This window comes from Dasypus novemcinctus, chromosome 30 (genome assembly GCF_030445035.2).
Source record: "Dasypus novemcinctus isolate mDasNov1 chromosome 30, mDasNov1.1.hap2, whole genome shotgun sequence".
Lineage (NCBI taxonomy): Eukaryota > Metazoa > Chordata > Mammalia > Cingulata > Dasypodidae > Dasypus > Dasypus novemcinctus.
In genome coordinates this window covers 28,934,449-28,957,707 of record NC_080702.1, presented here as the reverse complement: position 1 = coordinate 28,957,707, position 23,259 = coordinate 28,934,449, and the positions used below count along the sequence as shown (strand labels likewise).

Below are 23,259 nucleotides of genomic sequence, written 5' to 3'. Positions count from 1 at the left end.
TGTGGTGAGCTGGCCCATGTGCAGTGCTGATGCACGCAAGGAGTGCCATGCCACGCAGGGGTGTCCCCCGCATAGGGGAGCCCCACATGCAAGGAGTGTGCCCCACAAGTAGAGCCACCCCGCACAAAAAAAATCACAGCCTGCCCAGGAGTGGCGCTGCACACACAGAGAGCTGACACAGCAAGATGACACAACCAAAAGAGGCACAGATTCCCAGTGCCGCTGACAAGAATGCAAGCGGACGCAGAAGAACACACACAGCAACGGACACAGAGAGCAGACTGGTGGCGGGGGAGAGAAATAAATAAATAAATCTTTAAATAAAAATTTAAAAAGCCAAAGTAATAGTCCGGGGAGCAGATATGGCTTAAGCAATTGGGCACCTGCCTCGCACATGGTAGGTCCCTTCCCTGGTGCTTCCTAAAGAAGACAAGCAGATACCACAACCAGCAGTGAATGGAAATGGCTCAAGCAGATGGGGACTCGCCTCCCCCAGGGGAGGTCCCAGGTTCAGTTCCCGGTGCCTCCTGAAGAAGACGAGCTGACAGACTAAGGAGCCATGGGGGTGGGGGGAAATGTTTAAATAAATAAATATTTACTAAAGAAAGAAATAAAAAGTAATAGCCAGGGGTGCGTCCAGCTAGCTTTTATATTGCCTTTCCCCCTACCTTGTAGCACAGGGTCTTCTTTCTTTTCTTTCTTTTTGTCTTCATGTGTGATATGTTTGTGGTGCACCAACTCTGCATGGCCCGGTAACTCTGCATGGCCCAGTGTGAAGTTCTGTGCCTTTAACTATCCGGGTATTTGACTCCGTGTCTGCGTGGTTTACTTGTGCTTGCCTCAGTGCGCCCCCTGGTAACTGCGCCATTGTGTGATGACATAATTCCACATTGTGACGGCAACAAGCGGTGTGACCGTGAAAGGTTGTCGGTTTTGTACCGCCCTGTGCGTGACCACGTCTCCGAGTTTATGATGCGTAGTTGCGTGTACGACTACGTTTGTGTGTTTGTGAACGCTTGTGTGCAGCTGTGTTGTAGGCTTGTGCCCTGTCACTGTATCTTCCGAAGTTCTGTGACAACCTGTGCGTGCTCGATTGTGGCTAAGGCGTGCCCGTGGGATTGCATAACTGTGCGGTTGTGCATTCTATGCCAGAAGGGATTGTGCAGCCCTAACATCGTGGCACCAAAGGAGTTCACAGTTGTGTTTGCAGGCCTGGGGATTGTGTGTCTGTGCGTGGTTAAGGCAGGGCCTGTGTGGTGTGATTGACGGGCCAGGAACTTGTGTCAGGGCTCAGCTGCCTGGCCGTGTGGGACTCCGAAGCAGGTGTCTGTGTCCCCACCTGGGAGGTCCCTGGCACAGACCCTTGCATCAAGATTGTCCCCTGCAGGGGATGGAAATGAAGCGGCGGGGGGGGGGGGGGGGGCCCCAGCGCAGACGTGGGCAGGCCAGGCACTTCCGGTGCCCGATTCACCCATCCCCTCCCACCCGGGAGAAGGGCCCACTTTCCCTCCCCAGTGTCCCCAGCACGGGAGCAGGTGGGGCTACAGCAGCTGCAGCCCATTCCCATCAGGCCATGGGCGCTAATGGGGGGCTGACGGGCAGGAACCCCCCGGCTACTTGAACCACCACCCAGGCACCTGAAAGCCGGGGGCACGGGAAGCCCCAACCTCACCCCCCCCCCCCCGCCAGCCTCCCGCTCACCGGGGCCAGAAGTTGGCCTGTCCCGGGCCCCCACTTGATAGCAGCCTCTCACATCTGGGGTGCCTGATAATGCCTGGCAGGGAATTGGTGCCAAATCGCGCCACGCTCGTGTGGCTGCAGTTGATGCGGGAGGGGGAGGGCTGCGGGGTCCTGCTGGGGGCGAATGGGGGTCCCAGAGTACCCACTCCGCCGGTCACCCCTTCTCCGGGAAGGGACACACTGAGAGCAGGCCTCGAGTGTCTCACCTTGGCGAGACCTGGTGCCTCACTTTACCCCCCTGAGCGCTGACCTCGGAACAGGGTCAGGCCGCAGCGGCGGCTTTTAAGGCCCAGCCCCCAACGACAGGCAGAGGTGAGAGGTCTGTTCCCCACAAACGGCGACCCCCCCCAGCCCCGCCTCCCGGGCCCTTATCAGGGGCTGCAGCCAATCAGCCGAGGGCCGAGAGGAGGTCTCCCAGGGGGCCCACCGGAGCCTCAGAGCCCACAAGGCGTCCGAGCGAGAGGAGGCCCCAGGCCCGGGGTGGGGCTGGGGGGCACCCCGACTCCGGAGCCAGCCATGGCGGCCGCCGAGACGGCCTTGCCCTCCATCAGCACCCTGACCGCCCTGGGCCCCTTCCTGGACCCCCAGGAGGACTTCCTCAAGGTGGGGCAGGTGGGGTACGGGGGGGGGGGGGCAGCTGGGGGCGGGGACCTGGAATAAGAGGTCAGGCCGGGAATGGGCATCCCCAGTGCAGGTTGGGGGTCGGCGTGGTCAGGGGGGCTGGGCGGTGGTGGTCTGGGGGTTCCGGGTGGCACCCATTTCTGTGATGGAAAAACTGAGGTGCTGAGCTAAACTGTCTGGGTCCAGGGGCTCACTGGGACAACAGGATATGGGGGGGGGGGCAGTGTGTCTAGTGAAGGAGAGGGAGGTTTTGGGGGGAAACTGAGGCACGGCTGGAACCCCCCAAGCTTCCGTCCCTGGCTCCATCACCCCTTCCCCCATCCCCAAGTGTGGCTCCAGATAACGGAGGTCTTATCGCCTGTCTCCAGACCGACCAGCGCGACCTCTGTCCCTGCAGGGGGTGAGGGGGTAGGGGTGGGCGTCAGGGCAGAGGACAGGCAGAGGGACCCCTTTCCGGAGCCTGCGGCCCCCCTGCCCTCATCAGAGCCACTGGATCCTGCGCCATCTCAGGGCGGGGAGCCCCGGGGCGCGCCAAAGCCTCACCCCGCCGCCTCCCTCCCCGCAGTGGTGGCGCCCCGAGGAGGCGCAGCACCTGGGTCCAGGGCCCCCCGGCCCCCTGGCGCCGCCCCTCCACGCGAAGCCGGAGTCGGAGGACGCGCCCGAGGAGGGCGACGACGAGAGGGACGCCGCCTGGGACCTGGATCTCTTCTTCACCAACTTCCCAGGCCCGGAGCCCGACGGCGCGGCGCGCGCCTGCGCCCTGGCGCCCGGCGCGGGGCCGGTGGGGCCGTACCCCCCGGCGCCCGAGAGTCCGGGCGCGTACGCGGGCGGCCCGGGGCTCCTGGCTGGGGTCTCGGGTCCCGGCGAGCCCCCGGCCTGGGCGCGCGCGGTCCCCCGAGCCCCGGTCCCCGACGCCTTCGGGGGCGCATCGCTGGCGCCGGTGCCCGAGCCCAAGGCGCTGCCGCTGCCGCCGGTGTACCAGGCGCCGGGGGCGGGCTCGCCGGGCACCTACTTCCCGCGGTCGGGGCTGGCGGTGCCCGCGGCACCCGGCGCCCCCTACGGGCTGCTGTCGAGGTACCCCGCGCTGTACCCGGCGTCGCAGTACCAAGGGCACTTCCAGCTCTTCCGCGGGCTCCCGGCGCCCACGCCCGGCCCCGCCGCGCCCTCCTCCTTCGTGAATTGTCTGGGCCCCGGGATCCCCGGCGCGGGGTTCGGGGGCACCGCGGGCGATCCAGGCGGCCCCGCCGAGGCCGCGCCGTCTAAGCGCGGCCGGCGCTCGTGGGCGCGCAAGAGACAGGCGGCGCACACGTGCGCGCACCCGGGCTGCGGCAAGAGCTACACCAAGAGCTCGCACCTGAAGGCGCACCTGCGCACGCACACGGGTGAGGGGGCGGGGCCCGGGGGCGGGGGCGGGGCCGAGCGAGCCGCGGGGGGAGGGGGGCCGGCCTGGAACCTCGGCGACCGAGCCAGAGGCCGGGGCGGGCGGATGGAGACAGAGAGACCTGGGGCGCGTTTCAGGGTTGGAGACCGAGGGGCGCCCACTGGGCGCAAGGGGAGGGCCGAGAGCCCACAGCGAGGTTTGCGGGCCAGGGGGCCTAGAGGAGGAGCTTGGGGGAGGGGACAAAAGCCTGGAGAGCTAGGGGCGGTGCCAAAGACACGGGGTTCAGGATTGAGGCAAGGGAGATGTACTGGGATGTGGGCTCGGGGGGGGGCGGTGGCCCGGAATATAAAGCGCAGGTGGCACGGCAGGGCATGGGGGCGGGGCCAGACGTGTAGGGGCGCAGCCGGGGCGCAGATGGGGGGGGCCAGGTGCAGATTTCAGGGGCCAGGGGCAGGACCCAGATGCAGAGGCAGGTTTGGGGGGATAGGAGGGAGAGCTGGGAAACAGGAGGTGCCGGGTGCCGGGGAGCGGTCGGCGCTATGGGGAAGGGGCGCGGCTATGCGCAGGGGGCGGGGCAGGGGTGGGGTTAGGGGGCGGCCGGGGAGACCGGTGCTCGTCAGGCGTAGCTAGGGCGAGCGTGGGCCACCGAGAAAGGGCCTGGAACAACGGAGCGCATGCCGAGGGCGCAGAGGTCAAGGCCAGGGGCAGAATGGGGGCAGCCGCCGGAGGCGCCCCTTGGAAGGGACTGGAAGGCAAGGGGCAGCTCCGAAGGCCGGCGAGGGCCGGTGGGAGGACGTGGGGGCAGGGTCCCAAGGGCACAAGGAGCGTAGGGGGGCGCGGCTCGGGGACAGGAAATGGGCACGCGGGTGGCGCCAAGTGCCAGGACAGGAAAAAGTGGGGGTCGCGAAGGGCTGGCCCTGGGCGCAGAGGCAGGGCGGACCCCGTAACTTTTGCACCCTAGGAGGCTCACTCGCCTCGGCGGAGCAAAGGGGTGTGGCCAGGTACAGGGGGGAGTGTCAGGGAGGGGCGACAGTGGCGCTCACGCCTCCCTCGTCCCCAGGGGAGAAGCCCTACGCCTGCACGTGGGAAGGTTGCGGCTGGAGGTTTGCGCGCTCGGACGAGCTGACCCGCCACTACCGGAAGCACACGGGCCAGCGCCCCTTCCGCTGCCAGCTGTGCCCGCGCGCCTTTTCGCGCTCCGACCACCTCGCCCTGCACATGAAGCGCCACCTCTGAGCCCCCCCGGCCCGGTACCTGGAGCCGCCCGGGGCCTGGGGGTGGAGCCAGAGCGGAGCCCCGCGGGATGGTCGTCCCCCGCGCGGGCCCTGGCCCGGACTCGCGGCCTCCCAGAGCCACGGGCACATCCAGGACCTTTACCTACAGACAGACCCGGGGGCGCCTCCACCGGCAGCCCCCACTGTGTCCGCGGTCACCTGGAACCTCCCAGGGACGCCCGGCGGTCATGCCAGCCCAGCGAGACAGACAAACGGACTCAGGTGGACGCTCGGCCACCTCGGCCGGACAGCCGGACGCTCGGAGAGCTGGACCCCCAGCCGTCCCGGACAGAGGGAGGGGGTGGCCGAGGGCTCCCCCTGGAGCTGCGGGTGGTGGCGGTGACCTCTGGCCATCGCCCCCCACACCCGGGCCCCGGGGGTAGCTGGGAATGGTTATGGGACCTGTGGAAACGCCCCTCCCCGATAAAGCTTCAACGTTGGTCTGACTCCGTGGGCTTTGGCGCTGGAAGATGGGAGGTGGCTGTACCCCCAGAAGTGATCCTGGGGGGTCGTACACATCCTCAGGCACCCCTTCACCTCCGAACGACCCCCCCTTGGGCACTACGGGCCTTGCAGCGCCCCCATCAACCCCAGGTCACGGTCTCCCTCCTTTTAAGAGCGTGAGGCCCCCCCACTGTCCCTTTGGCCCCTCCGCGATCCCTCTCCCCTAACCCCAAGTGACCCCTCGGCGAGCTCAGAGGGGCTCCAAGAAAAGGGACAGGATGGAAAGGGAGCGAGGATGATCAGGAACCCAAGCGCCCCTAAAAAGAGAGCAAAGGTCCCCAGGACTGGGTCTCAGGAAGATAGGAAAGGGGGGGGGGGGAATTCAAATTTGCGGCCGACCCGGAAGCCGGGGCAGGAAAGGGGCGCTGGGGTGTGACGGCGAACTGGACCACGGTCTGAAAAATGAGCCCGAAACTCAAGAGGCGCCGGCGTACTTCCGGGAGGCGTGGCCGAGCGCCGCGACGGAGGCCGCGATTGGCTGCGGGCGGAGTCGGAGGCGGGACGAGGGGGCGTGGCTGGGCGAGGGGCGTGGCCGGGGGCGGAGCCGAGTCCCGATCCCCGCGCCTGCGGCGGGGGCGGCCGGGCCCTCGTGATCTCGCGGCCGCGTTTGCGCGCGGGCTTGGGGAAGCGAGAGTCCGGCCAGCTCGTGACCCGGTTCCCCGCGGGTCCCCGGGGCAGGTTCCGCGACCTCAGCCCCATGGCGGCCGCGCTGGGCCGGCTGCTCCTGGCCGCGCTGCTGGGGGACCCGGCCGCGGCCCTGCCCTGCTACGGGGACTCGGGGCGGCCGGTGGATTGGTGAGTGCGTGGGCGCCCACCCTCCCCTCGGGGCGCCGGGGTGGGGGGGGGTCCCCCGGGATCGCTGCGCGCCGCGGCCGGGCGCTCCCCCTCCCCTTCCCCTGTGCTATCCCCTCTCCCCCCCCCCAGGTTCGTGATTTACAAGCTGCCGGCGCACAGCGGGGCGGGGGAGGCGGCGCGGAGCGGGCTGCGGTACAAGTACCTGGACGCGGACTCGGGGGGCTGGCGCGACGGCGTGGGGCCCATCAGCAGCTCGGCGGGGGCCGTGGGCCGCAGCCTGCAGCCGCTGTACCGGAGCAACGCCAGCCAGGTGAAGGGGCGCAGGGCCGAACCCGGGGTGGGCCCCTCGGGGGTCCCCTGCGTGTGTGGGGGGGGGCGGAGGGGAAATCTTCACCTCGCCCCTCCCCCCTGTCCATCCCCCATCCCCAGCTCGCCTTCCTGCTTTACAACGACCAGCCTCCTAAGGCCGGGGGAGCTCCGGATGCTTCCAGCCGTGGACACTCGAAGGGTGAGGCCCCTGGTGGGGGGTCCTGGGGGGCAGCTCTGGTTTCCCACAGCCCCAGCTGGTCCCTGATTGGCATGGGGGCGCTGCTGTGTCAGAGCACCCACCCTGTTTCCTTATCTTCTGCATAGAGTGACCGTTCACGGAGAGTAGAATTGACAGCTGGGGAAACTGAGTTCCAAAGTAGTCCTCATAACTGCCAGTGCCCTCTCCGAGCTGCCTGCAAACCAGATGTGCTTGCTAGGATGCCTTGAACAGGGCACCCCTTGATTCTTTCCCTCTTCTGTCTCAGGGGTGCTGCTCCTGGACCCAAATGGGGGATTCTGGCTGGTCCACAGCGTTCCCCACTTCCCTCCACCTTCCTCCTCTGCTGCCTACAGCTGGCCTCAGAGTAGCCAAATGTATGGCCAGACCCTGCTCTGCGTGTCTTTTCCCTTCAGACAGTTCCAGGATATTGGTGAGTGCAGACAGCAAGGCAAGTCCCTGATTTCCCCGGGCCCCTGTGCGAGCCAGTCACCCCCAAACTTCCTCTCCTTCTTCCCCACCTCCAGGCAGGCAGCTGACCTACATCTACCCCCTGGTGTATGACCACAAGCTGGACGAGCCCTTTGCCCAGGAATTCCCTTACCTGGCGGCAGTGGCCAAGGGCCAGCACGTTCACCTGAAAGGGTGTAACAGCAGTGTGACACTCGCATCACAGAAGGGGACCCCCTTTTGGAGCTTTGCCAAGTCCAAAGACTTTGGAGATGGTGAGGTTCAGAGTTGGGGGGTGGGATGTCTCTTTCTCTGCAGGGATATGTGATTTAACCTAAGGCTCAGTTTACTCATCTGGCAAACGGGCATACTGCAACCTACCTGCAAAGATTGTGGGGATACTTCGATACAAGGATTCATAGAAAGCCTTTAGGAAGGGCTATTGGTGTGAATGGGAGTGCTGAGAACTGACAAGGGAGGAGCTGGAGCTCAGAGAGGCCCCGTCCCTGTCACTGCCCATGCTGTCTTTCCATCCTCCACAGACCTGTACTCCGGCTGGCTGGCGGCCGCCCTCGGCAACACCCTGCAGGTGCAGTTTTGGCCCAACTCTCGCGGCATCCTGCCCTCCAACTGCTCAGGGGCCCAGCAAGTGCTGGACGTGACCCAGACAGCCTTCCCTGGGCCCGCGGGGCCCGCCTTCAACGCCACGGAAGACCACTCCAAGTGGTGCGTGGCCCCGGCAGGGCCCTGGGCCTGCGTGGGTGACATGAACCGGAACCTGGGCGAGCTGCACCGTGGTGGGGGCACGGTGTGTGCCCAGCTGCCCGCCCTCTGGAAGGCCTTCCAGCCGCTGGTGAAGGCGTGGGAACCGTGCAGGGAACCCAGCAGAGCATAAGCACGTTTGGGCTTGCCTTTGAATGCCTTCATTATGGGCCTGATCTCATCTCTTCTGCAAAATGGGATTCAGGATTGCGGAGGATTAAAAGGACTTACTGATAGTCTACTATGGAACTGTTGTGATGAGTTATGGAAGAAACTGTAGCGTTGATGTGGAGAAAGTGGCCACGGGAGCTGCTGAGGGCAGGGAGAGGGAAGAAGAGATGTGATGTGGGGGCATTTTCAGGACTTGGAGTTGTCCTGGGGGGTGCTGCAGGGACAGATGCTGGACATTGTGTGTCCTGCCATGGCCCCCTGGGTGGACTGGGGGAGAGTATCGACTACAATGTCAACCACTATCCATGCGGTGCAGCAGTGCTCCAAAATGTATTCACCAAATGCAATGAATGTGCCGCGATGATGAAAGAGGTTGTTGATGTGGGAAAAGTGGGGTGAGGGAGGTGGAGGGTATATGGGGACCTCATATTTTTTGAATGTAACATTAAAAAAAAATAAAAGAAAAAAAAAAAGAAAACAGGTGGAGAGGGGCCCCTGGTGCTTTCTTTGGGTGGGCATTGGGCTTCCATCAGTGCTGCCACCTTCTCTGATCCTTGAAGGTCAGATACACACGGGGTAGACCCGGGTGTCCCTTCTGCCAGGGGAGGGAGGGGGAAGGGAAGGGTGAGCCCCAGGGAGCTCACGCAGCGAGGACACACTTTATTTATATGTGTACATATGTATAGAGGCGCTGTACAGCACAAGGCCGGGGACCCTCTCGGCTACGGGCCCGGGGGGGCGGGGCAGGGCGCCCCTTTTTTGGTCAGGCCCGGCGGGGGCACAGCTTCAGCAGGGCACCGGGAGGAGAGCCCGGCCTCGGGCTTGGTGCCGGGGACCGGGAGGGACGCGGGTGGGGGCTTGGCCGGGGTGGGGGCGGGAGGCTGGGGCTCCGGGGAGAGCTTGGGGGAGGCGGGTTTGGCACGAGGCGCGCTCAGCGTGGTCCGCTCCTCCACCACCTCCAGCACCCAGCGCTCCCGACTCCTGGGCGCCTCGGGCGTGGGCGCGGGAGCCGGCAGCCCCTTGGAGTCCGCGCCCCCGGGGGGCTGGGGCGCCTCGGGCCTGGCCCCGGGCCGCGCGGGCTCCACGACGATGGGCACCGGCGGCGTGCCCGCCTCGCCCGAGCTGCTGCGCCGGCCCGTCTCGTGCTCCTGCACCGGGCTCAGCGCCGCCTTGGCCACCCCCCTGGCCGCGCCGTCCTCGGTCTGCACGCCCTGGTGGCGCGCGCCGCCCGCGTCCCGCTCCAGGGCGCGGCCCCCCGGGGGGATGGCGCGGGGCGGGGTGCCGGCCTCGGCCGCGCCGCCGGGGGGCTCCCTCTCCTTGCCCGCCGCCCCGGGCTTGAGCGCACCGTCTTGCAGGAGCGGGTCGGTGCCCAGGCTCAGGGGCGACTCCTGGCGGCCCAGGCGGCGCACGGCGACCTGCCGGGCCGCGCCGGGGCCCTCCACCGGGGGCGTCTCGCCGTCGGACTCGGCCAGGCTGTGCAGCGCCAGCTCGCCGTGGAAGTCCTTGCGGAAGTCGGGGTGGCCCACCTCGAGGCTGTGTTTGCGCAGCGCGCCCTTCTTGTCGGCGCCCAGGGAGGCGCCCAGCTTCTCGGCCGACTGCACGCGCTTGAGCAGCGGCGAGCGCGGGGGCTCGGCGCTCTTGGGGCGCGGGCGCGCCACCGGCGGCGACGAGTGCAGCTTGGCCGGGAAGCTCTGCGTCGTGTGCGAGCTGCCCACCGTGTGGCCCGGCAGCGGCGGCGGCGACGCCTGCGTGGGCGACGGCGTGTGCGCCAGCGGCGACAGCGGGATGTTGCCCGCCGACTTGCAGCGCGCCGAGCGGTACTGGCGGTGCAGCTTGGGCGACAGGCCGTGCAGCGTGCTGGGCCGGATGTGATGCGACGCCGACGACGCGGGCGAGTTGGGGGTGCTCGAGGCCGGCGAGCTGCTCTGCGACGACGCGCCTGCGGGGCGACGGGCGGGTCAAGCGCGCGGCCACCCCGGGACCCCGCAGCACCCCCCCCCCGCCCGGGGCGGGGGTGGGGGGGTGCCGCCCCGCGCGCGCGCGCGCGCACCTAGGTAAGCCGAGTCCGGCGTGGAGCGGTAGCTGTGCGTGGGCGAGCGCGCCGGCAGCCCGTGCGTGGGCGAGCCCGGGAGGCTGTCGCTCGACGACAGCGAGCGGTTCAGCGACGACAGCGAGCGGCTGGTGTGCAGCAGGTTGGACTGCTTGGTGATCTTGCGGAAGAGCGAGCTGCGCTTCTTGCTGACGGGGGGGGGGGGGGGGGGGGGGTGGACAGGGAGCCCGGCCGCCTGCCCTAGACCGGACTCCAAGGCTGCGGGGATTCCCCCCCCCCCGGGGGCTGCGGCGCGCCCACCCTGCCTAAGTCCCACTCCCCCTCCGGATGCCACCCACCCATCAGGACCGGAAGAACGTGGCTGATCTTGACCCCGCTTGGCTCCTTGACCCCCCTCCTTTCTGGCCACCCCCAAGTCCAAGCTAGAAACACCCATCAAAACAGACTCAACCGGTGCAAGGAATGTGCCACGCTGATGAAAAGAGGTGGTGGCTGTGGGAGGAGTGGGAGGAGGTGGGGAGGGGGGTAGATGGGAACCGCATCGTTTCTAAATGGAACATTTTGTGTCATCTATGGATCTTTAAATTTTTAAAAAAATCCCTCATCCAGGAAAAACAAAAACAAAACAGATTCAACCTCTCCCGGCCCCGCCCGCACCCCTAGCCCCGCCCCCTCCAGCTACAGCCCACCCATCCCAGCGCCCAGAGATGAACTTGGCTGAGCCTGTCCGGCTGCTTTCACTCCAGACCCCACCCTGCTCATTGTCCAAATCTCCCTGTAAAACAGAATGCTTGGGATACAATAAAAAAAATTCTTCATTTTCAACAAAACACAAAAAAAGCCCGGGATGCTCTCCATTCTCTCGTGAACTCTTAACAAATGTACAATACTAATCCTTGGTGTTAGTAATAGCGGGTGTATGAAAAATATGCCAGATGCCAGCTATGGCCATCGTTAGTAATATTTTTGAGGATGTTCTTTCATAATCTAACAAATGTTACACAACAACGCAAGGCGTTGGTGGAGGGGTGATGTATGGGAATTCTGTACGTTACGCATGATGGTTTTATAAGCTCACAAGTTCTCTAATTTAAAAATATAGGGATCTATGTAGCTTTTAAAAATAAAAATAAATAAATAATTCAAAGAAAAGATTAAAAAATGAAAAAAAAGTTTTCAAGAAATATATATAGGAGAGGGGATGTAGCTCAGGGGTGGAGCACCTGCTTCCTATGTATGAGATCCTGGATTCAATTCCTGGTACCTCCTAAAATACATATATATATATGGAATCAGGATGTTCTCCTGGCCCCTCCCACCTCTCCTAGCCCCTCCCACTTGGAGGGAAGAAATAATTTTAATTGGTCGGGACTTATCTGGCTCGTTCATTCCAGGTAGAAATCCCTTCTCCAAGAATCTCCCTGTTCACTCCAAATTCATCTACCGGGGCAGGACCATCTCCTGACAGGCTCCGCCCCCTCTGGCATGGCCCCGCCCTCTCCAGTATGGCCACGCCCACCAGGGCAAGCCCAATTTCTGCGCGCCACCCTCCCTCTCTGCGGCGTGCTTTCTAGGCCACATCTGCGGTTGCCACCACCCTGCCTGAGACGCTTGCACGACCCTCTCCTCTCCTCCCAAGCCTGGAAAGCAGCTGGACTTCCTGTCTTGGCTCCTCCCACCCGCCTTGGCCCCGCCCACCGCCCAGGCAGGTGGGTTCCCACGCTCCCGCGGGGGCCCCGCCCACCTCTCCTGGCCCTCCTTGGCGGAGGGCCGCTTGTTCCTCCTGGCCATCTTAGCCTTGTAGCTGCTGCGGCGCGCAGGGCCGATGCGGATGGAGGTGTTTTCAAAGGGCGTGGTGGTTACTGCCACCTTGTTGCCGCTCTGGGGGCGCGAGGGGGGGCGCGGGGGTCTGTTGGAGCCCGCTCGGGCTGCTCCAGCTTCACCCCACCCGGCACGCGCCCCCCCCCCCCACCCCGGCCTCACCTTCAGAATCAGCTCCACGACCTCGGGATGCACCATGCCGTGCACCGGCTCCCCGTTCACGTGCGTGATGAGGTCCCCGGCGCAGAGCCCCGCCTCTTGGGCTGGGCCCCCCTCCTCCACGTGCTGGGGAGGCGGCAAGGAAAGAGCCCTCAACTTAGAAGCCAGGTGCCACCGTCACATGCCCTGCCACCCTCAAAGCACCCTAGGAGACAGGGATCATGATCCCCATCGTACAGATGAAGAGACTGAGGTTCAGAGAGGGAAACAGCAGAGGAGGGGGGGGGGGAATCCCAGAGGAGTCTCGCCCAGGTTTCCGGGCTCCAGAGTAGGAGGGCTCACTCATGCCTCGGACCCAGTGGGCGCTCACCCAGACAATATGGTGCACGCTGTAGACATCCGAGTCACCCATGTAGACGCGGATGGCCCGCAGGGTGAAGCCGTATTTCTTGCCGGACCTTTGGATGGTGATGGGAGAGCGGAGCCCACTGACGGCCGGCGAGTAGTCCCGACTGGGCGAGGAGTCCCGGGAGGATGGGTTGGAGGACAGGGAGCGTGGGGACATGGGACTGGCCAGGGGTGAACTGCTGTGCGGGTCCACTGCAGATACACACTCACGATCAGGACTCAGGGCCAAGGCCATCTGCTCCTCCCGCCTCCCAAGTCAGACCAAGTCCCAGGGCAGCCTCTCATTGGTCCGTCATCGCTGCCAATAAGGAATGCAGCGTTCTCATTGGCCAGACGCAGCTCAAACGGGGACCACCCCTCCCTCCGCAAGTGGGCCCCCTCCCCCCTTTCACCTGCAGGAATCATGACAGACAAGGCGGTGGCCGAGGCTGACTTGATGACCTTGCCTCCGGTTCGGGAAGGCCGCTTCTCAGCCGCCGGGTCCCCGGACAGCTGCTGGTGCCGGGCCCGTCGCAGGACCAGGTCATTGGTGGCCCTGGGGGCTGACGGGTCCCCATCTTTCGAGGGTGGGCAGAAGTCACCTGGGCGTGGGCGATCGGCTGCAACCCAGAGCAGGGGAGTTAGGGGTCAGTCCAAGTCCGGGCATTTGACCTGCGATTGTCTCTGCGGCTGGATAATGCGGGTAGCAAATGCATCCAGCACAGTTCCCCATTCGGAGAAAGGCTCAAATACATTCGTTAACTGATCCTGGATCCAGAGTGGCCCTAACGTGAGTGAAAGTCCCACGTTGCAGTGTGACGATGACATGGGATCTCATATATATCGTACCAGGCTCATGGAATGCGGGGTAGATGGGGCGTTGGAGAGGGGACACTTACTGGCATCAGGGTCCCCGGAGCTAGGGGTGCCGTCCCCAGGAGCTGCCTCCTTGGACGCCCGCGCGTCCAGCGAGCCCGGCGGGTCAGAGCTGGGCCGGGGCGGCCTGCGCAGCCTGACCTCATCCTCGTCCTCCTGCGGGGCGCTGAAGCGGCTGGGTTCCAGCAGCGCCGAGAAGCGGCGGCGCGCGCCCAGCGGGGGGCTGGCCTCCCCCTCCAGGAAGCTGGCCTCGGAGGCCGAGAAGCGCTTGCTGCGCGAGGGGGCGTGGTCAGCGGGGCCCCCCTCCTGGCCCCGCCCCCCCCGCCCCCACCCCCCCCCCGGGCCGGCTCACATCTCCGGGGAGCCCCCTCTCCAGGTCTTCTCCCGCAGGGTCAGGCCGCCCAGCCCCTCTCGCTTGCCGGCCGCCTTGTCGTCGGGGCCCTTGGCGCTCGCCTCCCGTTTGCCGCCCCCAGCTGCTGCCACCGGGGTCTTGGGCTCGTGCTGCGACAGCTGCTCCATACTGCTGTACACCTAGGAGGGGAGGCGGTGGTGGTGGGAGGCAAGTATCGTCGTCCCCCCCCAGGTCCGCCCCACTGATGGCTCAATCGGCTTCCCACCACTCCGGCCACCCCCACAACAGCCCATAATACTTCATCTCAGGGCCTTCCATGGAGAGTTAGACTCCGCCCCATCTCGAGCCCCGCCCCAGCTCTCTAACCCACCTGCCCCCTCTCCAGGCTGCACTCAGTCTCCTTCTGCCCTGGCCAGGCCCTGTGCCCACTTCTAGGGCCTCTGCCCTGGCACAGGCCACGCCCAGCTCCCCATTCCAGTACCTGTTCCGGGGCCCCCCCAGCCTTAGCTCTGCCCACCGCGGGCCTCACCGCCACCGCCGTCCAGATTCCCTTAGACAACTCTGTGCCACTGACCCCACATCCTGACACCCCAGGAACCTCCCCAGCTCCCCGCAGCCTCCCGGGCCTCGCCCCTTCCTAGGCGCCCCTCCCCAGCCAAAGACCCCCGCCCGGCCCAGGCCCCGCCCCCAGCCCCCGCCTTGGCCCACCTTGCTGAAGCGCGGGGAGCAGGAGGAGAACTGGCGGATCTCCACGGGCTCCTCCTCCGTCGTGTCGTCCTCATCGTAGGAGTTCACGTGGTGATACCTGTCCGAGCGGGCTGGGGAGGGGAGTGGGCCGTGAGGGCCAGGGACCGCACCTCAGCTTACACCCCGGCCGGAGGCCCACCCTGGGGGTGTGCGGAATCTCACAGGTCAGGCCGCGCCCCTGCCCTCCCGTTCTGGACTTGATCCCCCGCCCCCAGGCAGGCCAGGCCCCGCCCTTGCCTTCTTCCGGATCTACTCAGGCTCCACCCCCAGGCAGGCCAGGCCACACCCCTTCCACGTTCTGGACTTAATCCCCCGCCCCCAGGCAGGCCAGGCCCCGCCCTTGCCTCCTTCTGGTCTTAGGCTCCACCCCCAGGCAGGCCAGGCCCCGCCCTTGCCTCCTTCTGGTCTTAGGCTCCACCCCCAGGCAGGCCAGGCCCCGCCCTTGCCTCCTTCTGGTCTTAGGCTCCACCCCCAGGCAGGCCAGGCCCCGCCCTTGCCTCCTTCTGGTCTTAGGCTCCACCTCCAGGCAGGCCAGGCCCCGCCCTTGCCTCCTTCTGGCCTTACTCAGGCTCCACCCCCAGGCAGGTCAGGCCACGCCCCAGCTCAGAGCAGATCCTGGCCCCGCCTTCAGGCTGGGTCCCTGCCCCAATCTGGGGGCTCCGTCCAGGGTCTAGCCCCGCCTCCAGCAAGGCCACACCCCCAGATCTCCCCCCCCCCTCCCCCCCCCCCCCGCCGTTCTTTCCATCCCGGCTCCGCCTCCGGCCAGCCCACGCCCCCTGGTTCCCAGTGCTCGCCCGGCCCTCCAGCCCAAACCCTGGCCAGATCTTCCAACTAGCCCTGTCCAGGCCCCGCCCCTACCCCTATAGCCCCGCCCAGCTCCCCGCCCTCCACCAGGCCCCGCCCCCTCCCGCCTCTCATCTAGCAAGACCCCGCCCTAAGCCAGGCTCGGGGCCCTGGGAAGCCCCCTCTCCCCGGATCCCACCCTCCACCCAGCGTCCTCCCCCACCCCGACCATGTCCCCACTCACTGTCGAAGTAGCTGGTGTCGTCCTCGGACTCCAGGTGCGGGATGAACTCGGCCTTCTGCCGCAGCAGCCCGGTCCAGTCCAGGTCCCGGAAGAAACTGTGTTGCTTGACCTCGAAGGCACCACCTGGGCCCAGGGACAGCGGGAGTCGCCTAGTGGCCGCCCCGGCCCAGCACTCCCGCCCCGGGACCACCCGGGTCCCCCCGTCGAGGCCGCACCTTACCTGCCCCGAGCCGGACCAGGGGATTGGTCTGTAGCAGACTGGATATCAGGAGCTGCGCATCGGCCGGCAGGGCCTCGTCCCCCTCTGGCCACAGGATGTCATCTGCGGCGCAAGGAAGACCGGGATGGTGGTCGCACAGCTCCCCCGGGGTCCCGGCCCGTCTCCCCGCGCCCCAGTGTGGTCCAGGCACGCACCGGTGATGACCTGCCCGAAGAGCTCTTCTGGGGTGTCTCCGAAGAAGGGCACACAGCCCACCAGGAACTCGTAGAGAATGATGCCCATGGCCCACCAGTCCACCGGCTTGCCGTAGCCCTGGCGCAGGATGACCTCGGGAGCGATGTACTCGGGGGTCCCGCACACCTGGGGACGGGCCGTCAGCCCACGCGCCCTGGCCGCAGGAGGGGCCCCTGGGGACAGCCCTGCAATAGGCCCCTGGGCCCCCCCCCCGACGTCGTGACCCCCCCCAGCGCCCACGCACACACCTGTTTGTCCAGGAACTCCCGGGCATCCTTCTCGATGTGGCCCTCGTACAGATTAGCGGTGAGACTCATGAGACCCATTTTGGAGAGGCCGAAATCGGTCAGCTTGATGTGCCCCATGGACGTGATGAGGAGGCTGCGGGCGCGGGCGGGAGGAAGGGGGGAAGGCATCAGGGGCGAGCTCCCCCCCCCCCATCCTCCCACTGCCGAGGGGTAGGGGTGGGAAGAGCAGAAGGTCAAGGCTCACTTGTCGGGCTTGAGGTCGCGGTGCACGATGCCGTAGTTGTGCAGGTACTCGAGCGCCAGCACCGTCTCGGCGAAGTACAGGCGGGCCATCTCCACGGGCAGCGCCCCGATGTTCTTGAGCAGCGTGGCGCAGTCGCCGCCTGCGGGACAGGGAGCAGGGGGGGGGGACCCGCCCCCACCCCGGGCCCGGAGCTAAGCCCTAGGTGGGCACCGTCGCACACCCATTTTCCAGCAAAGGGAAACCGAGGCTCAGGCAGGCCTCCAAAGCGGCCTCCAAAGCTGGGGCGATGGGCCCATTGGAAGCGTGGGGACAGTGAGGCTCAGACGGATGTCGGGACACACGGGGAGTTGGTGGTGGAGCTGGCCTTCAAAGGCAGGTCTGGTTGGCACGGAAGTCTGCCTGCTCATCTGGGAGCGCAGCCCTCCGTCTACTGGTCTTTGAGCCCTGAAGGCTGGAAGGCCTGACAGTGCAGATCCGTGGGCCCCATCAGATTCATTATGAGGTTTTTTGCACGTGTTTTCAGCCGGTCCTCCTTCTTACACGAGCCAGCTTGATCTAGTGCGCCAGTCCTCAGACTTTGGGAACTGAAAGGCTCTCTTTTTTTTCCCCCCATAAGGACTACTAAACTGGTAGGGTGTAAGCAGGAAACCGCTGGATGAAAACCTTGCTCCATCAGGGACTGCCTAGAGGAGAGCCCACGCATTGGAGAGCAGAGCCAAGAGGTGGGGACAGATTCCTGATGACCCACTCTGAGCACCTAGATAGAGCCATTCCTGAAGCTGACAGAGATTTTTCCATCAAATGAGCCAATATATTTCTTCTCCTTCTCCTCCTTTGCTTGTGGCAGATTTAACTGGGCTTCAGAAACTAACCAATCAGGGAAGCGGGCTTGGCCCAGCGGTTAGGGCGTCCGTCTACCACATGGGAGGTCCGCGGTTCAAACCCGGGGCCTCCTTGACCCGTGTGGAGCTGGCCCACGCGCAGTGCTGATGCGCGCAAGGAGTGCCCTGCCACGCAGGGGTGTCCCCGCATAGGGGAGCCCCACGCGCAAGGAGTGCACCCCGTAAGGAGAGCCGCCCCATGTGAAAAAAGCACAGCCCACCCAGGAGTGGCGCCGCCCACAAGGAGAGCTGACTCAGCAAGAGGATGCAACAAAAAAGACAGTTTCTCAGTGCCGCCAGATAATGCAAGCGGACGCAGAACACACAGCGAATGGACACAGAGAGCAGACAATGGGGGAAGGGGAGAGAAATAAAGAAAATAAATCTTTAAAAAAAACACAAAAACACATAAGTCGGAGTGCATCGACTCTGCTCAGTGCCTTCTAGTGGCTTCCCGTTGCGCTTGGCAGGGAGCCCCAACGCCATTCCTTACCCTTCCAGGCCCTGCATGCTCAGCCCCCCCTCACTTCCTCTCCCCCCACATTGGCCCTCGCCCGCCGCTCTCTTGTCTCCAGCTCCAGGTGCCTCCCTGCTGCTCCTCCAAATCCAGATACATGCCCATGTAAGAGACTTGGAGCTTGGGGGATCCGCCTTCCCGATACAGCTCGGGAATCACAGAGGGGTCCCTCTCCACCCATGTACGTCACCATTGCCTTCTTGATCACTATAACGCTCGTTGCCTCTCTCGCTGTAGGCAGTGACCTTGTCTCTCGTTGTGTGCTTATCGTCTACAAGGGCCCCAGTGTAAGCTGCATGAAGGCAAGGCGCGCCTGGCTGCGCCTCCACCGTGCCCCCGGGTCCCAGCTCAGCATGTGCATGATGAGAGGATTTAGGCCACGTTTTTGTGTGTGACCGGATAGTTGATGAAGGCTTTGGGGCAACAGAGCTGTAGCCCCCATTACGGGAAGTCATTTCTAAGTCCTACTAATCACAACCCATATACGAGTGGGTGATGGACGGATTAGTATTTGGACGAATGCACACATGGTTGGATGGATGAATGGATGGGGAAACGGGCGTAATATATAGGTGGGTGGATAAAGAGATGGATGAGGGATAAACTGTTGGATGACCTGTGGATGAATGAATGGATAATATATAGAGGAGATGGGTGCTAGAAGGGAGGTTTGTATGAATGGATAAGAATATTGATAGATGGATACTGGATTAATAAATAGGTCCTGGATGGACTGATGAATAATGAGTGGGTTGGCGAATAAATGGATGGATGAATGAATGGATAGCTACATAAAGAGTTGATGAGAGATGGATGTACAAATGAATGGATGAAAAATAGAGGTATGGATGGACAAACAGATGGAGAATTAAATGAATGGATGAATGGATTGATGGATAAGTGAATGAAGGGAAGTGGATTTGGCTCAACTGCTGGAGTGTCCGCCTACCACATGGGAGGTCCAGGGTTCAAACCCAGGGCCTCCTGACCCGTGTGGAACTGGCCCATGCGCAATGCTGATGCACTCAAGGAGTGCCGTGCCACGCAGGGGTGTCCCCCACGTAGGGGAGCCCCACGCGCAAGGAGTGTGCCCCGCAAGAAGAGCTGCCCCACGTGTAAAAAGCACAGCCTGCCCAGAAATGGCACTGCACACATGGAGAGCTGACACAGCAAGATGACGCATCAAAAGGACACAGATTGCAGGTACCCCTGACAAGGCTACAAGCAGACACAGAAGAACACAGAGTAAATGGACACAGGGAACAGACAATTGGGGGTTGGGGGGAAGGGGAGAGAAATAAATAAAAAATAAATCTTTTTTAAAAAACGTTGATGAGAGGATAGATAAACAGATGGATGGATGGATGGAAAATAGATGTGTGAATGGACAGACAGATGGAGAATTAAATGAATGGATCAATGGATAAATGGATGGATAAGTGAGTGGAAGAGTGGGTGATGGATAATGGATGTTTGGATGGATATATCTATAGTGAGGCGGCGGACTTGGCCCAGTGGTTAGGGCGTCCGCCTACCACATGGGAGGTCCGCGGTTCAAACCCCGGGCCTCCTTGACCCGTGTGGAGCTGGCCCATGTGCACTGCTGATGCGCGCAAGGAGTGCCCTGCCACGCAGGGGTGTCCCCGCGTAGGGGAGCCCCACATTCAAGGAGTGCGCCCCGTAAGGAGAGCCGCCCCACGCGTAAAAAGCGCGGCCTGCCCAGAAATGGCACCGCACACACGGAGAGCTGACGCAGCAAGATGACACAACAAAAACACAGATTCCAGGTGCCGCTGACAAGGACACAAGTGGACACAGAAGAACACAAAGCGAATGGACACAGAGAGCAGACAATGGGGGGGAGGGGAGAGAAATAATAAAAAATAAATCTTTTTTAAAAAAAGTTGATGAGAGGATGGATGAAAAGTAGATGTGTGGATGGACAAACAGATGGAGAATTAAATGAATGGGCAGATGGATAAACGGATGGATACGTGAATGGATAACGGATGTCTGGATGGATAGATCTACAGTGACCGAAAGGGAAACCACACAGATAAACAAAAGATGGCTGGATAAATAAACCGGTGGCACAGGTGGATACACTAAGGCACGAGTGGGTAAGTAAGTGCGTAAGCGCCCGGGCAGGCTGTCAGGAAGGACGGCCGGGCGGTGGCTGTCCCCCCACGGCCCCGCAGCCTGGCGGGCAGCGCACCTTCCACGTACTCCATGACCATGCAGAGGTGGCGCCGCGTCTCGAAGGAGCAGAGCATGCCCACCACGAAGGGGTTCTCGGCGAAGGTGAGGATGTCGCGCTCCACGAAGGCCTGCTGGATCTGGTTGCGCAGGATCAGGTTCTGCTTGTTGATCTTCTTCATGGCGAAGCGCTGCCGCGTGTCGCGGTGCCGCACCAGGTACACGGCGCTGCGGGGGGGAGAGGGCGAGGACCGGCCGTCACCTCCGAGACCCCCGGCCTCCGCTGCCCGCCCCCCGCCAGAGCCCCGCGGGTGGCTCACCCGTAGGCGCCGTTGCTGATGAGCTTGATGGTCTCAAAGTCGTTCTCCCCGGGGGGTTTCTTGGCCTTGGTGGTGCCACGGCCCTGCAAGCGGGAATACGGAGCTCGTGATCATCATCGTGACTTTGGAACTCTCCTTACACATGGGGAAACTGAGGCACAGAGCAGGCAGGTTCATCATTCATGTGGCACAGCAAGGGAGGAACGAAGCGAGGACTTGAGCCCGAGATGGCCTGACTCTGAAGCCATAGTCTTCATTTTTATCCACTAGGAAAGACAGAAGGAAGCCTACAAAATGGGTCATCTCTTTAATATGTAAAGAGCTCCCAGAAATCAATAACAGAAAGCCTAACAACTAAAGAGAAAGGGTGGGCAAAAGATGTGAAATAGAGTCCACAAGGCTCTTAAGCATACGGAAAGATGCTCAACCGCACATGTGATGACAGAAAGACTAATTAAAATTACCCCGAGATGCCATTTTTCACCTATCGGTTTGGCAAAAAATCCAAAAGGTGGACACTCTGTGGGCAAAGTCATGTGGAAACAGGCACCTTTATACCTTACTGTTACGAGTACCTATGGAAGGTACTTTGGGAAAATAAATCAGAAGGACAAAATCAGCAATTTCATTTCTGAATTCATACTATAGATATGCTTGCACATGGGAAAAATGATCTTCATTTCAGGATTGGAATCAACATATATTTCCATCCACAGAAAATTGGTTAAATAAATACATGGTAGGGAATCTCTATAAAGAAATACTGTGCCAATACTAAGAAGAGTGAGGAGGCGCTCATTCTCCAAAGTACTTTGTTAAGTGGGAAAAAGTCAAGAAATAGTATATATAATGTGCTACCTTTTTAATAAAATGTGGCAAAAATAGATATATCTAGTCATACTTGGAGGTAGTGGGCGACAAGTGTGGGAGTTATGTTTTTCACTGCATACCATTTTTTGCAAAGTGTTTTTATTTTTATGAGGGACAAAGAGATTGATTCCGTAAAGATTATGGAAAAAATCTATGATATAAAAATATTGAACTTGGTATGTTCCTGAGAATGTGGCCAAAATATCTGATGCAAAAATTGACATGATTACAAAGAGAAATAGTTCAGAACAAGGATTTAACACTTATCTTAGAAACTATTCCATAAAGATTATGGGAAAAAATCTATGATATAAAAATATTGAACTTGGTATGCTCCTAAGAACATGGCCAAAATATCTGATGCAAAAATTGACACGATTACAAAGAGAAATGGCTCAGAACAAGGATTTAACGCATATCTCAGAAACTATTAGATCAATCATGCAAAAAAAAAAACAAACTGAAGAAGAATTTGGAAGATTTGAATCACTGAATTCATAAGCTTGATTGAATGGAATTACGTAGACTCCTGCCACCAACAATAGAGATAAATACCTTTTCAGTGTTTAAGACCTTTGAGTCAGGTCATTCCATTACCTATTCAAAAAATTAAACAAATGGCATATATGGGGAATTATTTTCAAATATGCATATTAAGAAAAGACATGTGGGGAAACGGACTTTGGCCCAGTGGTTAGGGCGTCCGTCTACCATATGGGAGGTCCGCGGTTCAAACCCCGGGCCTCCTTGACCCGTGTGGAGCTGGCCGTGCGCAGTGCTGATGCGCGCAAGGAGTGCCGTGCCACGCAAGGGTGTCCCCCGCGTGGGGGAGCCCCATGCGCAAGGAGTGCGCCCGTGAGGAAAAGCCGCCCAGCGTGAAAGAAAGAGCAGCCTGCCCAGGAATGGCGCCGCCCACACTTCCCATGCCGCTGATGACAACAGAAGCGGACAAAGAAACAAGACGCAGCAAATAGACACCAAGAACAGACAACCAGGGGAGGGGGGGAAATTAAATAAATAAATAAATCTTTAAAAAAAAAAAAATTAAAAAAAAAAAAGAAAAGACATGTGTAGACATGTGTAAATGCACAGACGCAATCTGAAGCGAGGGTCACAAACTCAAGTGCGTTCAGGACCCATGCAGATGGGGTCCATGCAGCACCGGTGCTCCATATCCCAAGGCAGCCCCACTCAGTGCAGCTGGGGCCACTCCCGTGTTGTCAGACCTTCTGGTTTTTACTCCTTAAATTTCTCAGTTTGAACGAATTTCGAACTTACAGGACAGTGGGAAAAAGAATACAAAACCCAAACAGAAAATTCCAAAACGCCACACTCACTCAGATACTCAGATCCTCCACCAATTTTAACTTTTGCCAAATTTCACATCTGCTCTTTCTTCTTTCTTTCTTTCTTTCTTTCTTTCTTTCTTTCTTTCTTTCTTTCTTTCTTTCTTTCTTTCTTTCTTTCTTTCTTTCTTTCTTTCTTTCTTTCTCTTTCTTTCTTTCTTTCTTTCTTTCTTTCTTTCTTTCTTTCTCTTTCTTTCTTTCCTCTCTTCTTTCTCCCTCTTTTTCTTTCCTTCATTTCCTTTTTCTTTCTTTCATTCTTTCTCTTCTTTCTTTCTTCTTTCTTCTTTCTTTTTTCTTTCTATTCTTTTTTCTTTTTCTTTCTTTTTCTTTCTTTTCCTTCTTTCTCTTTCTCTTTCTTTCCTTCCTTCCTTTTCTTTTTCTTTCTTTTCTTTCTTTCATCTTTCTCCTTTCTTTCTTTCTTTCTTTTTCTTTCTTTCTTTTTTCTTTCTTTCTTTCTTTCTCTCTTTCTCCCTTTTCTTCCTTCCATCATCCATCTATCTATCTATCTATCTATCTATCTATCTATCTATCCCTTCTGAT

At 61.0% G+C, this 23,259-nt stretch overlaps 3 protein-coding genes across 4 annotated transcripts in view; 2 read left to right on the top strand and 1 right to left on the bottom strand.

Annotated features, from left to right (window-relative positions):
* Positions 1-2,058: 2,058 nt before the first annotated feature.
* KLF1 (KLF transcription factor 1) lies at positions 2,059-5,935 on the top strand. Its single transcript, XM_058290539.2, has 3 exons — positions 2,059-2,343; positions 2,927-3,743; positions 4,803-5,935. Exons 1-3 carry the CDS (start codon positions 2,257-2,259, stop codon positions 4,976-4,978), a joined length of 1,080 nt encoding a protein of 359 aa, XP_058146522.1. The 5' UTR covers positions 2,059-2,256; the 3' UTR covers positions 4,979-5,935.
* A 19-nt stretch (positions 5,936-5,954) lies between these two features.
* On the top strand, positions 5,955-8,710 carry DNASE2 (deoxyribonuclease 2, lysosomal). The gene is made up of 6 exons (XM_058290540.2): positions 5,955-6,315; positions 6,445-6,625; positions 6,745-6,823; positions 7,110-7,274; positions 7,369-7,566; positions 7,834-8,710. The coding sequence occupies exons 1-6, from the start codon at positions 6,218-6,220 to the stop codon at positions 8,184-8,186; spliced, it is 1,074 nt and encodes a 357-aa protein (XP_058146523.1). The 5' UTR covers positions 5,955-6,217; the 3' UTR covers positions 8,187-8,710.
* A 150-nt stretch (positions 8,711-8,860) lies between these two features.
* MAST1 (microtubule associated serine/threonine kinase 1) overlaps positions 8,861-23,259 on the bottom strand; it is a 29,140-nt gene continuing 14,741 nt past the window's right edge. For both annotated transcript variants that reach the window (XM_058290538.2, XM_058290537.2), the window contains 16 exons: positions 20,504-20,586; positions 20,203-20,411; positions 16,590-16,728; positions 16,346-16,478; positions 16,058-16,223; positions 15,864-15,965; positions 15,644-15,766; positions 14,578-14,687; positions 13,870-14,048; positions 13,541-13,788; positions 13,055-13,261; positions 12,625-12,854; positions 12,258-12,380; positions 12,019-12,155; positions 10,275-10,462; positions 8,861-10,163 (listed from right to left, as the gene is read on the bottom strand). In XM_058290538.2, coding sequence (XP_058146521.1) covers positions 8,947-10,163; positions 10,275-10,462; positions 12,019-12,155; positions 12,258-12,380; positions 12,625-12,854; positions 13,055-13,261; positions 13,541-13,788; positions 13,870-14,048; positions 14,578-14,687; positions 15,644-15,766; positions 15,864-15,965; positions 16,058-16,223; positions 16,346-16,478; positions 16,590-16,728; positions 20,203-20,411; positions 20,504-20,586 — 3,594 coding nt within the window. In that variant the 3' untranslated portion in view covers positions 8,861-8,946. The remainder of the gene's footprint in view (positions 10,164-10,274; positions 10,463-12,018; positions 12,156-12,257; positions 12,381-12,624; positions 12,855-13,054; positions 13,262-13,540; positions 13,789-13,869; positions 14,049-14,577; positions 14,688-15,643; positions 15,767-15,863; positions 15,966-16,057; positions 16,224-16,345; positions 16,479-16,589; positions 16,729-20,202; positions 20,412-20,503; positions 20,587-23,259) is intronic.